Source organism: Suncus etruscus, chromosome 13, assembly GCF_024139225.1.
Source record: "Suncus etruscus isolate mSunEtr1 chromosome 13, mSunEtr1.pri.cur, whole genome shotgun sequence".
Lineage (NCBI taxonomy): Eukaryota > Metazoa > Chordata > Mammalia > Eulipotyphla > Soricidae > Suncus > Suncus etruscus.
In genome coordinates this window covers 43,726,219-43,744,961 of record NC_064860.1, presented here as the reverse complement: position 1 = coordinate 43,744,961, position 18,743 = coordinate 43,726,219, and the positions used below count along the sequence as shown (strand labels likewise).

The following is an 18,743-nucleotide window of genomic DNA, read 5'->3' as shown; positions in this document are numbered from 1 at the left end:
TAAATTCTTCAAATTAAGGAGTTTATAGGACACAGTATTCAATCAGAAAAAAAATTAAATGATTAACTAATTTGTAAAATGTTTATTGTTATTAAACAGAGTTGGGTGTGGCCTGAAATGAAAATAAACCTAAAACCAGGAAGAGATTATAGGAGAAAGGTGCATGCCTTTTAAAAAATGTTTCTTGGGGGCCCGGAGAGATAGCACAGCGGCGTTTGCCTTGCAAACAGCCAATCCTGGACCAAAGGTGGTTGGTTCGAATCCCGGTGTCCCATATGGTCCCCCGTGCCTGCCAGGAGCTATTTCTGAGCAGACAGCCAGGAGTAACCCCTGAGCACCGCCGGGTGTGGCCCAAAAACCAAAAAAAAAAAAAAAAAGTTTCTTGGGGCCAGAGAGATAGCATGGTGGTAGGGCGTTTGCCTTGCACACAGCCAAACCAGGAGACAGTGGTTAGATTTCCTAGATTCCTGGCATCCCATGTGGTCCCCCGAGCCTGCCAGGGGCAATTTCTGAGCTCAGAGTCAGGAGTACCCCTTGAGCACCATGGGGTGTGACCCAAAAATACAAACAAACAAAAAAAGTTTCTCACTTCAAAAAACAGAAAGAAGAAATAAATGTTTCTCATTTCTTTTTTTTTTCTTTTCTTTTTGGTTTTTGGGACACACCCGACGATGCTCAGGGGTTACTCCTGGCTGTCTGCTCAGAAATAGCTCCTGGCAGGCACGGGGGACCATATGGGACACCGGGATTTGAACCAACCACCTTTGGTCCTGGATCGGCTGCTTGCAAGGCAAACACCGCTGTGCTATCTCTCCGGGCCCGATGTTTCTCATTTCTAAAATTATTTTTGTAATTCATTAAACATTACTATGTATGTGAGGAAGTAGGACTGTAATTTAAAGTAGAAATCCAAAGTTCTAATATTTGTTGAGGTAAAATTTGGATTTCTCCTATTATAAAAGGGTTTATATGTTTTTGTTGTTGTTGTTTTTGGTTTTTGGACCACACCTGATGACAGTCAGGGGTTACTCCTGCTGAAAAGGGAAGTCATTACCCTGCCCCCACCAACCTTGGTGGATGTCCCGCCCTTAAGCAAGTCATCACTACCGCCCCCACCAATAACTCGTATTACCTTGGTGGATGTCCCGCTCTTAAGGAAGTCGCCACTACCCTTTCTTTCCCCTTATGCTATATAAGAAGGAACGTAGAACACCATGAGGTCTTTCACCTCTGTCCTGTTATAGATGCAGTGTTAGACCCTGACTGGCCAGAAATAAAGACCCCACTTGAGCTTTTGTCTGAGTAACCATCTTTTCATTTCTCCGTGTAGGAGTGTTATCTGGACTGCCGAACCTTTTATTGGCGAGCCAGCCAGGAGTCCTTGATATGTCCGGAGCGGAGTGGTGAACAGACGACTCAGTGGGTTCTAAGCAGTGTGTCCTGTGTTGTTGGTTGTAATTTAATGTGTGTTGAAAACTAGCAGTATATTGTGTGTTGTTGGTTGTGATTTGATGTGAGTTGGAAATAGAAATAGAATAGAAATAGGAAAATGGTTGTGTGATCGAGGGTTGAGAGTCTCCACTCGACGTGGATTCCGGGTGGAATTAAGAGTTCCCTACTCGATGTGCAATCCGAGTAGTAGCAGACTTTGTGACTGAGGGTTCGAGTCCCCTACTCAACGAGGAATCTGAGTAGTAGCGAGCTGACGGGCTCTGGTGCTATAGGTCACGACCCTGGAGGCACCCAAGGAGGTCGTTAAAAGCAGTGGGAAGACGGTCCTGGGCTGCTGGGAGAGGTTGTCTGCCTGTGATTTGTGGAGCTCAATCAGCTTGGTTGTTATTGGCATTGCTATCTGTCTTGGATTTATTGTTGGTATTTACAGTCGAGAATTAATCTGTTAATTTTACAGTTGTGCCTCTGATTGTTCCTTTGATTCCTCTCTGACTGCCTCCTTTGTCTGTCCGCCTTCATGGCTGAAAAGGTGTGAAGAAAATAATAAATATAAGTAAGAACTGGAAAATAGCAAACAGAAGAAAAAACTAGGCACCCTCCCTAACTTGCACTTCCTAAGAGAATTAAGCCAAGCCCTAAGCTTCTCTAAGTTCCTAAAGAAAGCTCCCGGCTAAGCACTCTAACTTCCCTAATTTACACTTTAATTAAGTGCCTTAAGAAAGATCCCAACTAAGCTAATTCCTTAAAGTGCCTTAATTTACACTTCATTCAAGCTCACTGGGAACCTTTCCACTTTTCCCTTTCCTCCACTCCCCCACTCCCTGGCTCCCCTTCCTTTCCCTGGGAACCTTTCCACTCCCCCACTCCCTAGCTCCCCTTCCTTTCCCTGGGAACCTTCCCACTCCCCCACTCCCTAACTCCCCTTCCTTTGAACTAACCACCACAATTCGCGGAAGACCCTCATTTTAAATTAGACATATGCCGTCAGGGGAAGGACAAAGATACGCACATGACCCCAGGGGCAAACACTGCCCCATCTGTTACACAGGGAAAACAAAATGCCTCTTTCCTGGGCTCTGACGCATAACTTCTTTTGTGGCGGGAGATAAGGAGAAATGCCTCCTTCCTGGCAGGTGTGTTCCCATGATATGTATAGACTTTTTACCCTATAAAAGCTTTGCTGAATGCTAAAGGGGGGCCGAATCTTCTCTACTCGGTCCTGAGTTATGAGATTCGGTCTCCAGCATGCTGAGATATTAAAATCCCTCGTGTTATTACAGCAAGTCTGGTCTTCGAGTCTCTTTGGGTGCGCGCATATCCTGAGCCTGGAGCGGACTTCCCCTGCGGGGGAGTTCTTTCATTTGGGGGCTCGGCCGGGAGATTTGCGACCACCCAGAGACCCCAGACCCACTTGGAGGTGAGCTCTTGTGTCTGTGTCTGTGTCTACTTAGTCTGGGTTCGTTTGCTTCTGGCTGTACTTTTCTCTGAGGTTTGGCGCGATCGCAGTTTCGGCTTTACGGACGCTCAGCAAGTCTGAGGTTTCGTGGATAAAGACAGACGTGTCCGGGTGTCCACCGTCCGATCACCCTGGGAGACGTCCCGGGAGGAAGCGGGGACGACCAGGGACGCCTGGTGTACCCCCCTGGTCTGGAGAGTCGCGAGGAGAATAGCTTCCTCATTGAACTAGGCTGGCGGCGGAGGCCCCTGCCATCCGACTCTTTGAAGTGCCTTTGGGCAACGCGGGAACGGCGCTTGTTCTGGGTCATTTGTCTCTTGATTGTAACTTCTGTGTCAGTTTTCCTTGAAATTAGGACTAAGATGGGACAGACCGTGACGACTCCTTTGACTCTAACCCTTAACCACTGGACTGACGTAAAAGCTAGGGCTCACAATCTGTCTGTCGGGGTACGGAAGGGCCCCTGGCAGACCTTCTGCACCTCTGAATGGCCAACCTTTGGAGTCGGCTGGCCGCCAGAAGGTGTCTTTAACCTCTCTCTTATTTCCGCAGTAAGAAAGGTCATTTTTCAGTCTGAAGGGGGACACCCGGACCAAATACCCTACATTCTCGTCTGGCAGGACCTCGTCCAGAATCCACCAGTGTGGGTCAAGCCCTGGATATTTGGCCGCCCTGAGCCAACTTCCACTATAATGGCAGTAGCCTCAGACCCCGAGCCCAACTTGCCTGTTCCCCCCCGACCTTCAGCTCCCCCGCCCCTCTACCCTGAGATAAACAATGATCTTCTTCTTGACTTCTCCCCCCCTCCGTACTCCCAACCTCAATCCTCTCCCCAGCCGGCACAACCTAACGTGCCACACGTCGCTGTGGGGCAACCCCCGGCGGCCGGTCCACGCGAACCGGGACCAGCAGGGGGAACCCGGAGCCGGAAGGGCCGCAGTCCAGAAACTGTTCGCCCCTCCGAGTCACGGTCTCTTGCCCTCCCCCTTCGGGCAATGGGGCCCCCGCCAGGAGATGACCAGCTTCCCCCTTTACAGTACTGGCCTTTTTCCTCGGCAGATCTATATAATTGGAAGACTATGCACCCCACCTTTTCAGATAATCCCTCTGCCCTGACGGGACTCCTCGAGTCTCTCATGTTTTCGCATCAGCCCACCTGGAACGACTGTCAACAACTGCTCCAGGTCCTCTTCACGACAGAGGAAAAAGAAAGAGTCCTCCTAGAAGCCAGGAAAAACGTCCCGGGGGCCGATGGGACTCCCACTAATCTCCCTAACCTCATAGATGAAGGGTTTCCGCTGACCAGGCCAACCTGGGACTTCAATACCGCAAAAGGTAGGGAGCGCCTCACCGTCTACCGCCGGGCTCTCATTGCTGGTCTAAGAGGGGCTGCAAGACGCCCCACGAATCTGGCTAAGGTAAGAGAGGTTGTCCAAGGTCCAGTTGAACCGCCCTCGGTTTTCCTGGAACGCCTAATGGAAGCTTATAGGAGGTACACTCCTTTTGATCCAGCTTCAGAGGGACAACAGGCGGCCATAGCAATGGCCTTTATTGGGCAGTCAGCCACAGATATAAAATGTAAGCTACAGAGGCTAGAGGGACTTCAAGATTATTCGTTGCGAGACTTAGTGAAGGAGGCAGAGAAAGTGTTCCACAAGAGAGAAACAGAGGAGGAGAAAAAGGAAAGAGAAAAGAAAGAGATAGAGGACAGAGAGAACCGGCGTGATCGCCGACAAGAGAGAAATTTAACTAGAATTTTGGCTGCAGTAGTAGGGGATAGTATAGCAGAAAGAGAAAGAAGCAGGCAGACAGGGCACCTGGGCGACAGGGCAAGAAGAACCCCGAGAGGACAAGATCGTCCACTCGAAAAAGATCAGTGTGCCCATTGTAAAGAAAAAGGACACTGGGCAAGGGAGTGCCCGAAAAAGCAACTCAGGAGGAACAAGGTCCTGGCTCTCGATGATTAGGGGGGACGGGGCTCGGTCCCCCTCCCCGAGCCCAGGGTAATGCTTCCAGTAGAGGGGACTCCCATCAACTTCCTGGTGGACACGGGAGCTGAACATTCGGTATTGACCAGGCCCCTAGGAAAATTAGGAACAAAAGAAACCATGGTTGTGGGGGCCACGGGCAGCAAATTCTACCATTGGACTACAAAAAGAAAATTGGACGTTGGGAGGGGCCGAGTAACTCACTCCTTCCTGGTCATCCCTGAGTGCCCTGCGCCCCTCCTGGGAAGAGATTTGCTGACCAAATTAAAGGCACAAATTCAGTTTACCCCTGAGGGACCTGAAGTAACTTTGGGGGAAGCTCCTGTGACTTGTCTGGTAGTCGGACTTGAGGAGGAATACCGCCTCCATGAAACAAAGCCTGGAGAAGTAGTTGCTTCAAAATGGCTTACCCAATTCCCTGAGGTCTGGGCTGAACAGGCAGGAATTGGCAAGGCTAAACAAGTACCCCCGATAGTGGTAGAGCTGAAGGCGCATGCCTCACCTATCTCGGTGAGACAATATCCCATGAGTAAAGAAGCAAAGGAAGGCATCCGTCCCCACATCCAGAGGCTGATACAGCAAGGAGTTCTAGTACCCTGCCGATCTCCCTGGAACACGCCTTTGCTGCCGGTGAAGAAACCTGGCACTGGGGACTACCGACCAGTACAAGACTTAAGGGAGGTTAATAAAAGGGCCCAGGATTTGCATCCCACTGTGCCTAACCCTTACAATCTACTGAGTTCCCTCCCACCGGAGCGGGTTTGGTACACAGTGCTAGATTTAAAAGACGCTTTTTTCTGTCTCCAATTACACCCCAGCAGCCAACTGATGTTTGCTTTTGAGTGGAGAGATCCGGAAGGGGGACACACTGGACAACTGACATGGACTAGATTGCCCCAGGGTTTTAAAAACTCCCCCACACTATTCGACGAGGCACTCCATAGGGACCTGGCCCCCTTCAGGGCTCGGAACCCCCAAGTCTCCCTTCTTCAGTATGTTGATGACCTCCTGCTGGCAGCATCCACCAAGGAAGCGTGTGAAGAAGGAACCAGAGAACTCCTAAAAGAATTGGGTGAGTTAGGGTACCGGGTGTCGGCCAAGAAAGCTCAGTTGTGCCGCAACGAAGTAACATACCTGGGGTATGTCCTGAAAGACGGCAAGAGGTGGCTCACAGAAGCCAGGAAAAAGACAGTAGTTACCATTCCTGTCCCCAAGACTCCACGGCAGGTACGGGAATTTCTGGGGACAGCCGGTTTCTGTAGACTTTGGATACCTGGGTTTGCCTCCCTAGCCGCTCCCCTGTATCCACTTACACGGGATCAAGCTCCCTTTGCTTGGACACAGGAGTGTCAAGAAGCCTTTAAAAAAATTAAAACTGCTCTACTCACAGCACCAGCCCTGGCCCTGCCGGATCTAACCAAACCTTTTACCCTGTATGTGGACAAACGTGCGGGAGTGGCTCGGGGAGTGCTAACCCAAGCCCTGGGACCTTGGAAAAGACCAGTAGCCTACTTGTCAAAAAAACTCGACCCAGTGGCAAGCGGCTGGCCGTCATGTCTGAGGGTAATCGCAGCGGTGGCTCTCCTGGTAAAAGACGCTGACAAACTTACTCTGGGCCAGCATGTAGTTATAGTCGCTCCCCATGCATTAGAAAGTATAGTCAGGCAGCCTCCTGACCGTTGGTTGACCAACGCCCGAATAACTCACTACCAAAGTCTCTTGCTAAACGACCGTATAACGTTCGAACCGCCTGCTATTCTTAACCCCGCCTCCCTGCTCCCGGAGACAGACGGATCCCAGCCGGTACACTCATGCACAGACATTTTAGCTGAGGAAACTGGAACCCGGAGAGACCTGACAGATCTGCCCTGGCATGGGGCGCCGAATTGGTACACAGATGGTAGTAGCTTCATCATGGATGGAAAAAGAAAAGCCGGAGCAGCCATAGTGGATGGGAAGCAAGTAATATGGGCCAGCAGCCTTCCTGAGGGGACTTCGGCACAAAAAGCTGAATTACAAGCTTTGACAAAAGCCCTTGAGCTGGCAGAAGGAAAAGTTATTAACATCTACACCGACAGCAGATACGCGTTTTCCACCGCTCACATTCACAGCGCGATCTACAAACAAAGAGGACTCCTCACGGCTGCAGGAAAGGAAATTAAGAACAAGGAAAAAATCCTTGCTCTCTTGGAAGCCATACACCTGCCGAAAAAGGTAGCTATTATTCATTGTCCTGGACATCAAAAAGGAATGAACCCCGTGGCAGCAGGGAACAGAATGGCAAATCACACTGCTAAGAAAGCCGCACAAGGAACTGTCTCCTGTGCCTTATGTGAGCAACGAAAGAAACCCCAACCAAAAGAAGATAATTTCAGTCTAAACTACACACCAATAGACTGTGAGGAAATTGAACGCCTAAAGAAAAAAGGATTATCCAGCGGATTTGACTGCCATGGGATCGCAAAAACTAAAGACAACAAAATCATTTTGCCTCATAAAGAAGGTGAATACTATGTAAAGAGTATCCATCACCTAACACATTTAGGAAAAAAGAAATTGTGCGAACTAGTAAAAGCCTCCAATTATCACGTACTCCGACTACGAACTATAACAGAACAAGTAACCCAGTCCTGTAAAGCCTGTGTTCTAACAAATGCCCACCACCCGCTCGTAGAACCAGGAAAACGGCTGCGGGGAGACAGACCAGGAGTCTTCTGGGAAGTAGATTTCACAGAAATCGTTCCTGGTAGGTATGGCAATAAATATCTTCTAGTCTTCATAAACACCTTCTCCGGATGGGTTAAAGCTTTCCCCACAAAGTCTGAAACTGCCCAGGTGGTCACGAAAAAAATTCTGGAAGAAATTTTGCCCCGATTCGGGATACCCAAGGTAATCGGCTCCGACAACGGGCCCGCGTTTGTCGCCCAGGTAAGTCAGGGACTGGCCAAACAGCTGGGGACCAATTGGAAATTGCATTGCGCTTATAGACCCCAGAGTTCAGGGCAGGTAGAGAGAATGAATAGAACTCTAAAAAAGACCCTCACTAAATTGGCTATTGAGACCGGCGGGAAGGACTGGTTGGGCCTCCTTCCCTTTGCGCTCCTCAGAGCCCGAAACACACCCGGACGTTTCGGGCTCACTCCCTATGAGATCCTTTTTGGGGGACCTCCCCCCTTGACCAGACCAGACGGAGTATTAGACCCCGCCTTAGATTCCCACTCACCCTCTGCTTTGTTTATCCACCTTAAGGCTCTAGAGGCTGTCCGCACCCAGATCTGGGACCAGATTAAAGAAGCCTATTCACCTGGGACTCCTGCGGTGCCACACGGGATCCAAGTCGGTGATCTGGTCCTTGTTAGACGTCATCGAGTGGGAACCCTCGAGCCCAGGTGGAAGGGACCCTACTTAGTACTGTTAACCACCCCAACAGCTGTGAAAGTAAACGGAATTGCTGCCTGGATCCACGCGTCACACACAAAGAAAGCTCCTGCTGAAAAGCTTAAGGATGAATGAAAAGTGGAAGCAACTGATAATCCTCTTAAACTTCGCCTGCGCCGTCGCCTCTGCCCAGAGCGGTAACCCCCACGCTCCTATGACACTGACCTGGGAAGTCATTTCCCAGGCTGGAGACACTGTGTGGAGCATTTCCAAGGTGGCCCCCCCGTATACTTGGTGGCCACCACTGCGCCCCGAGGTTTGCGCCCTCATTGCTGGTGTAGAGGCATGGGACATCCCGGAAGAGTCACCTGAAACGGTTCCCCAGAAAAAAGTCGTCTTTCAGAAACGAGCCCTCTCACAGGGAGTGTACACTAGGGGCCAGTACGTAGCCGACCTGCCAGGGTGCAGTTCCTTGGCAAAGCAGAGAAAGTTGCGGCAGGCATCGTTCTATGTTTGCCCCAGGGAAAAACAGTCTAAGAGGGAAGGTCGCCGATGTGGGGGGATAGAAAGTTTCTTTTGTAAAGCATGGGAATGTGAAACCTCTGGCACTGCCTATTGGAACCCCTCTTCCAGCTGGGACCTCATTACAGTAGTTAGAGGTAGTAAAGGTAACACCCTAAACATCACTTTCACGCAGAAAGGGAGGGAGGAAAAAGGCGGCTGGATAAAAGGAAAACAGTGGGGCCTGAGATTTTACGTTTCTGGAACCGATCCGGGGTTCACATTCAAACTCAGACTGAAAATTCAAAATCCTCCCTCTCAGCCAATAGGGCCCAACCCCGTCCTAACGGACACCCAGCCTTTACCCAAGCCTAGGCCAACACTAGTCCCTGTTACTCCTGCTTCCTCACAGCCCCTAAACTCGGACCCAACAACCCAGACTCATGAATCTAAAGACGCCCCTGCCCCCCCAGGGATGGAAAACCGCCTTTTAAACTTAATAGAAGGAGCCTTCTTGGTACTCAACCGAACCAATTCTGATATCACCCAATCTTGCTGGCTCTGTTACGCCTCAAGCCCCCCCTACTATGAAGGAATTGCCCAAAATAGAACCTTTAACGAAAGCGAAAGTTCCTCTGTATGTGCCTGGGGAGGGAGCAGAAAGCTAACCTTAGCTGCCGTGTCTGGGCAGGGCCTCTGTTTAGGTACCGTTCCCCCTGATAGAAAGCACCTCTGCAGCTCAACCCTACAATCATCCTTTACACGGGGGCGATACCTCGTTCCCCCTCCAGACACGGTTTGGGCCTGTAACACGGGACTCACCCCATGCATCTCCACCAGCGTGTTCAACAATCTCCAGGATTACTGTATTTTAGTCCAGCTAGTCCCTAGACTCTTGTACCATGATAGCGAGTCTTTTGTGAATGAGTTTGACAGAAGAGCTCGCTAAAAAAGGGAACCTGTAACTATTACACTGGCAGTCCTTCTAGGCTTGGGGGTCGCAGCAGGAATTGGGACTGGGACCTCCGCCCTAGTCCAAATGCCCCACTACTATACTGAACTGCGTGCTGCAATGGATGCAGACTTAGAAATAATAGAGCAATCCATCACTAAGCTCGAAGAGTCTCTCACATCCCTATCAGAGGTAGTCCTCCAGAATAGAAGGGGTCTGGATATCTTGTTTTTAAAAGAAGGAGGAATGTGTGCAGCCTTGAAGGAAGAATGTTGTTTTTATGCAGACCACTCCGGAGTCGTCAGAGACTCCATGGCAAAGTTAAGAGAAAGATTAGACAAACGCAGACTGGAAAGGGATTCTCATCAGGGCTGGTTTGAGGGATGGTTTAACAGATCCCCTTGGTTTACAACTCTTATCTCCACTCTAACAGGACCCCTAATAATCCTATTCTTCCTGCTTACTTTCGGTCCCTGCATTTTAAATAAGTTAGTTAGTTTTGTGAAACAAAGAATAAATACAGTCCATGTAATGGTTCTCAAACAGCAATATCAGCAGAATAAAGGGATGCTCTAAGATTAGAGCTATGTGCAAAAAAAAAAAGTGGGGGATGAAAAGGTGTGAAGAAAATAATAAATATAAGTAAGAACTGGAAAATAGCAAACAGAAGAAAAAACTAGGCACCCTCCCTAACTTGCACTTCCTAAGAGAATTAAGCCAAGCCCTAAGCTTCTCTAAGTTCCTAAAGAAAGCTCCCGGCTAAGCACTCTAACTTCCCTAATTTACACTTTAATTAAGTGCCTTAAGAAAGATCCCAACTAAGCTAATTCCTTAAAGTGCCTTAATTTACACTTCATTCAAGCTCACTGGGAACCTTTCCACTTTTCCCTTTCCTCCACTCCCCCACTCCCTGGCTCCCCTTCCTTTCCCTGGGAACCTTTCCACTCCCCCACTCCCTAGCTCCCCTTCCTTTCCCTGGGAACCTTCCCACTCCCCCACTCCCTAACTCCCCTTCCTTTGAACTAACCACCACAATTCGCGGAAGACCCTCATTTTAAATTAGACATATGCCGTCAGGGGAAGGACAAAGATACGCACATGACCCCAGGGGCAAACACTGCCCCATCTGTTACACAGGGAAAACAAAATGCCTCTTTCCTGGGCTCTGACGCATAACTTCTTTTGTGGCGGGAGATAAGGAGAAATGCCTCCTTCCTGGCAGGTGTGTTCCCATGATATGTATAGACTTTTTACCCTATAAAAGCTTTGCTGAATGCTAAAGGGGGGCCGAATCTTCTCTACTCGGTCCTGAGTTATGAGATTCGGTCTCCAGCATGCTGAGATATTAAAATCCCTCGTGTTATTACAGCAAGTCTGGTCTTCGAGTCTCTTTGGGTGCGCGCATATCCTGAGCCTGGAGCGGACTTCCCCTGCGGGGGAGTTCTTTCAATGGCAATTCTAAGTCCGACTCAAATCCTCAGGTCAGAAATTGTGTGTTAAGCCGGTTTTGTTATTCTAGGGACATGGCGGAGGGTGATGGAGATTGTAAACTCCAGATTTCTCAATGGCCATCGGGGATACATTTTCCCTGGAGAATTTCTGGACTTTGCAATCACCCAACTTTCCTGCCATGTGTTAAGGCCAGAAAGAAACGGGGTTCATTGGCCGCTTTTTTTAGCTGAAGAAAAAAAAAAGTGCTTTTTAAACTCTTCAGCCTGAGGAATTCACCGAGCCCCCAGGGCAATGGCTATTGTCCTCCCGGACTCACCTGGCTGGGAAATGTGGGTGTAGGCAAAGTAATCCCAGTGGGTCTTTTACATATCAAAGAAAAATTTAGCTAATGGTTTGGAAGTCAGGAAAAAAATTTTTTGAGCGTTTAAATTTCTAGCTTAAAGGTTTCTTAAAATGAACAATTGGGAAAAAAAGATGTTGCAGATTATTGTGGTTGGCCTTTTTTTTTAAAACAATATTGTTAACTTTGTTAATGCATGTTATTGTTACAGTATCTCAATTCCATGTCGAATTTATCTCACCAAACTTAGTGGTGGATTTTAAGGTAGCTTAATGTGAAAATCTTGATTGTACTAGGTTGTGACTACCTAAAGAAAAAGGAATCAATAAAATCTGGTCCTGCTAGGTGCAAAAATATTCAGTAAAGTAATTCTAAACTGGCAGCAGACAATTTAAAGCTCTGTTCCTAGGGCCCTAATGCTTAGTTCTAGTCTGAGTTCGGTGCATGTGGTGGTTTTTAGCAGCAAAACCACTCCCAAAGGATGAGTGGAGAAGTAAAAAAAGAGAGAAGAGAAGAAGGAGCCGGAAGGTAGGGCATTTGCCTTGCATGCAGAAAGGAAAGTGGCTGAATACAAAAAGTTTAAGGATGTACAAAAGAAATTAAAAATGTGTAATAAGAAAAATCTGTATAATCAAACTAAATGATTATTACTGATATGCCTTTAGGTAAACATAAAAGAAGTGTAAATGTTTTTAAGCATGTTCTGCCAGAAGTAGTGAGCATTCATTCTTTCTGGTTTTCAGAATTAATTTGTGTAATGTGAATTGCTGGTGTCTTCTGCCTGTAAACCAAGGCCAGAAGACTAGGTAAACTTCTATATGTAGAGTTAAGCATGATTAAAATATTATTTTACAATTTTTTATCATTTGCTACCAAGAACATTAATATTTGTATCACAAGAGGCTTTGTAAAAATGGTCATGGTTTTAAGAAAAAAAATATGAAAGATTTTGTTGTAGAAAAAGATGGGGCCCGGGGAGATAGCACAGCGGCGTTTGCCTTGCAAGCAGCCGATCCAGAACCAAAGGTGGTTGGTTCAAATCCCGGTGTCCCATATGGTCCCTTGTGCCTGCCAGGAGCTATTTCTGAGCAGACAGCCAGGAGTAACCCCTGAGCAATGCCAGGTGTGGCCCAAAAACCAAAAAAAAAAAAAAAAAGATTCTAGAATTTTCTGAATTTAAGTAATATTTGCTTTTTCTCTTCTCCTAGAACCTTTTAGTACCATTTTATGTCATGGCATCATGTTTGCACAAGATACAAGTAGATGGCTTTCCTCTCTGCATGAGGAGTGATCCCCATGCAGACGGAAAATCCTAAAATTAATGAGGGTACCCCAAAGCCCTCTTTCAGAGGAATAATTGGAGTTGAGGTGGTGTGACAAGCAGGCACCCTTAAGCATTTGGCTGTAAAGACCGGAAAGATACCGAGATGAATGACCTAAGTAAGGAAATTGAAGATTTCCTAGAAGATTCTAGAGCAGCACTAACTGACCACAGCCTGTGGGCCCTGCTCTAACCCTCCACCCTCAATCTAAAGAGAAAGAGGATTCGAGGTCAGTCTCTTCCAAACCTGAAGAGGAGTGGAACAGACAGATCACCACTGAAAATTCCTACAGAGGGTGCCCACGACCAGCCAGAAGATCCTCATGCTGATCTGACCAACTCATCAGCCAAAACCTGAGTGACTGTGATGTGATAAACCTGCTGTGTCTACAACCTATCCTCAAAAAAGCTCTGTAAGTAATAGGGGTGTCCCAGATGGAGATTTCTCCAACAGTGCTGTATATGTGCAAAGGAAAAAGCCAAGTTATTCAAATACCTGGTAAGGTACAAGGTAAAGGTGGAGAGAAAAACTATTTTTGGTAGCTAATTAAAATTCTAGTGGGCCTAACTTAACACCCACTTCTTTGAAGTAACTTATGTGAAAATGTTCTTACTAGTTGTACTGAATCAGATCATAAACTGTAAATGCAAACGTTAGTCTGGCAAAAGTAACTCAGAGCTGTGTTTATCGATAATGCTATACTGCTTTGTTTTCTGTTGCTTAATTTGTGCTATCATTATAGACAATAAGGACAGCTGTGTCATTCAAGTTGTACTATTTACTGCTCCAAGACCTGATTGGGTTAAGTAATATTCCCCTGTTTGATTGATCTGATCCTTTTCAGGTGTTAAGACTGCAAAAGTAAACTAGTTAACTGCTCCTTTAGGGAAATATGAGATTTCACCCTGTCTAGAGATTGAGACTTCAGTCCCTTGTCAGCTTGAAATAGCTACAGAAAATTGATCTTTGACCACGTTCTCTTTAATGACTTCTAGGGTGATGAGATCTCTAAGAAAAACATGGAGTAAAATGGTCATCAGAAAAAGCTATGAGGGAAATAAGGGGAAAAGAAAGGCCACAGGAATTAATAAGCCAAGTTAACAATTAAAGATAACATTATGCCTATCTATCCCAGAGGTTAAAGCAGGTAGCGAAAATAGACCAACGCTAACATTTAACAAAGATGGGTAGTATAAGGAAAGAAGCAAAAATTATGCTTCCCTTGGTAATGTTAAAAGTAAGAAATTTATTACTAAATATGAAATTTCTTCATCTCTGTCTAACCCAGTGCAGGAAAGGCAACTGAAGTTTAGGGCTCTATTGTTTTCTCTCTACCCCAACGGCCCTTTTAAGTTGCAGAATTAAAGAAAAGAATGCAGAAACCGGGCCCGGAGAGATAGCACAGCGGCGTTTGCCTTGAAAGCAGCCGATCCAGGACCAAAGGTGGTTGGTTCGAATCCCGATGTCCCATATGGTCCCCCGTGCCTGCCAGGAGCTATTTCTGAGCAGACAGCCAGGAGTAACCCCTGAGCATTGCCGGGTGTGCCCCCCCCCAAAAAAAAAAAAAAAGAATGCAGAAACCTCCTTATCTTCATGGTGAAATTCACAGCCTGAAGAAGAAGAGAGCCCTGAAGATCCAGCTGAGTCAGATCATAGTACCAGAACAAAAGGCAGACAGTCCTGGTCTTCCTACAGCAGCAGCCATATGGCACTCCCCATCCCAGTGCGAATGCTTTCTGGCCTTATAATGTTTTCTCTCCCCCTTCCACTCCCCTAGCAGCTCAGCTGGCTGCCATTGCTGCCCTACAAAGCCAAGTCTGGAAGGGACTCAGATAGGCATATGAACCCGGAGAACTGACGGTACCTCACCCCTTCAAGCTGGGAGGCCAGTCCTGGTGAGACAGCGCTGTTCGCAGACACTAGAGCCTAGGTGGAAAGGACCTTATCTCGTCCTTCTGATCACCCTGTTAAGGTGGACGGCACTGCTTCCTGGGTTCACGCCTCCCATCTAAACCTGCCCCTGCTGATCTCAACCATGATGAGTGGAAAGTGGAGTGCACTGAGAATCCCCTCAAGATTTGGGTCCAGCAGGCACACTCCAGCCCTGATGTGCTCACTGACTCTGACAATGCTACTCCTGGCACTTGCTGAGGGAGGACTCGATCAGGCTGTACACCCAGATGAACTGGTAAAAAGACTATATGGAAACCCCTGTGACTGCAGGGCAGCTATCAACTCAACACTAGGCTTCTGTACACTCGATCAGTAGACTGTGGAACTAGGACTGCTTACCTCCAGTCCCCTACTTCCCATGTTGGGGGGAGGGTAGGAAGCCGGAATGGGTGTGTAAAGCAAAACCTCAGCCTTTGCCTCCCTCTTCGGAGGGAAAATGACCCGCTGGATGTGTGGAGCTTAATCAAGTTCACTCCCGGTGCTATAGGGAGTATCGAGAGTGTACCAAAAATAACAAGGCATATCTGGTGGCCAAGCTCACTGAGACATACAGGGGAGCATGGGAGGGGAATGGACAGTTAATAGCCATAAGTCCCCCTATGGAGCCGCGAGTTGCATGACTGTAGTGGGAGATTTGGTCTGTTGGCCTTAAAGGCGCCCATTCACATCTCGGATGGGGTGGGGCCAACAGACTAGGAAAGAGAGAAGGAGGCCATAGACTGGGCTACAAAGGAGGTGGAGACCCTAATGCCTAAGTGGCCCCAGCATCCCTCCCTCTGATCCCGGATGCCTGCTGAGAAGTTAAATCCGAATACTCAGAACATCCTAGAAGAAACTCACAAACTTCTTAGCTGCTGATTGTTGGCTTTGTATGAAGACAGGGGAAAATTGGCCTCTGGCTGTCCCTGTCTGACTAGGTAATCTAACCTTTGCTTCTTTTAGTTGTAAGGTAGTCCCTTTTTAGCTTTGAATCTTCTGTTTGCTACCCGCATAATGGCACTGAATCTGTAGACATGGGTCAGGTAGGAGCAGCTCAGTGCTCAGAAGTCCTATCTGCCCCCCCCCCCCAGTCCAGGGTGCTTACCTCCGGGACGGGTATGGATATGTGGGGAGAAATTTGGCTTACTCTCTTTTACCCCAAAACTGGACTGGAATTTGTGCCCCAGCATTAGTACTTCCCAACATTGACATCATTCCAGGGACAGAGCCCACCCCTCTGCCTAGCATAGATCTCTTAGGCCGCACTCGTCAGTCTCGGTGAGCCATGGTGTTCCTGCCCCTACTGGTAGGGCTCGGGAGTAGCAGGTGGATTGGTGACTGGGGTGCAGGGCTAGCAATATCAATAGACAGGTATGACAGACTCTCGCAAAAATTAATTTCAGATGTGGAGACTGTATATAAATCTATTAGTGATCTGCAGGACCAGCTAGATTCCATGGCTGAAGTGGTATTACAAAACAGGCAAGGGTTAGATTTAATCTTGGCAGAGAAAGGAGGGCTTTGTGTGACCTTGCAAGAAGAATGTTGTTTTTATACTAACAAATCAGGAATAGTGTGGGACAGAATACAGATACCATCAAGAGGAGCTGGCCAAAAGAAGAAAGGAGCTATTAGACGGACCCTTATGGTCTTTATGGGGTGGGATTCTCCCCTATCTAATACCCCCACTGGGGCCCCTTTTGGGCCTCTTCTGGTAGCCATTGGGCCATGCATAACCAATCGCTTTACTACATTCATTCGAGCTCAGGTTGGGGAAGTCAAGCTCATGGTATTATGCCAACAATACCAAGAATTAGCTCATGCAGGTAATTCTGACCAGGAATATCAGGAGATGGAGGCCCTCTATCACACTGGCTTCTAGGATTAGAAGCCTTTCTACAAGAAGTGGGGATTGAAAAGGGAAGTCATTACCCCGCCCCCACTAACCTTGGCAGATGTCCCACCCTTAAGGAAGTCTTCACTATCCCTTCCCTCTCCCCCTTCTTATGCTATATAAGAAGGAACGCAGAACGTCACGAGGTCTTTTACCTCTGTCCTGTTATGGACGTGGTGTTAGACCCTGACCGGCCAGAAATAAAGACCCCACTTGAGCTTTTGCTGGGGGATCAAACTGCAGTTCATCCTAGGCTAGCGTGCACAAGGCAGACACTTTACTGTTTTTATGTCATCGCTTCAGCCCTGGGATTATATGCTTTGCCAAAAATTTTAGATTATGAAAATACACAAAGAAGAAACTCAAAATCATTTCTAACAACATCTGTCTGTCTGCCTATAGGCTCCTTTCCTCAGCTCTCTGTTCAATCACTGCTCTTTTTTATGTGTTTTTTTTTTTTTTTTGGTTTTTGGGCCACACCCAGTAACGCTCAGGGGTTACTCCTGGCTATGTGCTCAGAAGTTGCTCCTGGCTTGGGGGACCATATGGGACACCGGGGGATCGAACCGCGGTCCGTCCAAGGCTAGCGCAGGCAAGGCAGGCACCTTACCTTTAGCGCCACCGCCCGGCCCCTTTTTATGTTTTTTTTTTGGGGGGCACACCCAGGAATGCTGAGGGGTTACTTCTAGCTCTACATTCAGAAATCACTCCTGGAGGGGCTTGGGGGACTGTTCCTGATCCTACCCTAATCAATATTTGTACTCCACCATTGGGTGTGATCTGGTGATGGTAATATATGGGATTCCAAGAATTAAGTCAGCTGTATGCAAGACAAGTGCCTTACCCACTGTGCTGTCATTCTAGCCCCCTCAATGAGTGCTCTTGGTAGCTAACTGGACAGTGGTGAAAGTGGCAACCTTTGCACTGCTGAAATGGGAAAACACTGGTCACACTGTGTCGTTAAACGCAGAGAGTAAACATTGTCAATGCAGGGGAAACCTGAATGTCTTCAGGTTGACCCTTCCCCAAGGGGCTGAACATTCCTTCTACATTTGGAAATGATTATTTCGTTCAGCAGAGAAGTTGCTTACACTAACAAGTCTTGCACTAACAAATCACATTTCCACAAAGGTCTTTTTTTTTTTTTCTACAATTCTCTGCTTAATCCTAAGATTGGGGAAAATAACCAACCAGTAATCACACCAGTTAATGTTTGCTCATCAGTTATAACCCTAGGCTTGCTTTCAAAGAGTGAGATTTCAAAGAGATTTCAAAGAATTCAGCAAAGATCAAATAAAGCATTCTTAGGGAATTAATGATGCACACAAAGTTGGTAATTGTATGGACTATATATTTTATTATCATTGTAAATTATGTGCTATACACCGTTGTCAGTAACATTTACAACCAACATAAACATCTATTTCATGTGTTGTGTGCATATATATATATATGTATTGGTAATAGTATAAATTTTAAGTAATAGATTACAATATTGTTTATATTTATGTACTTTTTGGTTTTATTTTGGACCACACCTGGTAGTACTCTGAGCTCAGGATAACTGTTGTTGGTGCTCAGGGGGGCTATAAGCAATGCAGAAGATGGAAGTAGGGTCGCTTCATGCAAGACAAATGCCTTAACGTCTGTACTCTCTTCAGCGCCCCCAAAATCCTTTGTCAAAAAATAGAGTTATAGGGCCAGAGTGATAGCGCAGTGGGTAGGGTGTTTGCCTTGCATACAATTGACCCGGGTTGAATCCCCAGCATCTCATATGGTCCCTGAGCCTGCTAAGAGAAATTTCTGAGTGCAGAACCAGGAATAACCCCTGCGCACTGCTGGTGTGACCCCCTCCAATAAAGAAAGAAAAGAAAATTTTTTTTAAATTATAAAAGAGGGACCAGGAAGGTGGTGCTAAAGGTAAGGTGTCTGCCTTGCAGATGGGCAAGTTCACACCCTGCCCTGCTATTCCAAATCTGCTCTCAGGACTATTTGGCCCCACTATCCTCTCACAGGAGAGACCCCAAGGCAGGTGCTAGGTAGGTGTGAGAGGTAAGTGTGGATGCTCTAGATGTA

The 18,743-nt window shown here is 47.3% G+C and overlaps 1 protein-coding gene across 1 annotated transcript; it reads left to right on the top strand.

The window, feature by feature from the left end:
• The first annotated feature begins 3,270 nt into the window (after positions 1-3,270).
• LOC126026033 (uncharacterized) lies at positions 3,271-8,409 on the top strand. The gene is given in 2 exon segments (XM_049785740.1): positions 3,271-7,212; positions 7,300-8,409. Coding segments are annotated over 2 exon segments (5,052 nt in total).
• Positions 8,410-18,743: the final 10,334 nt, after the last annotated feature.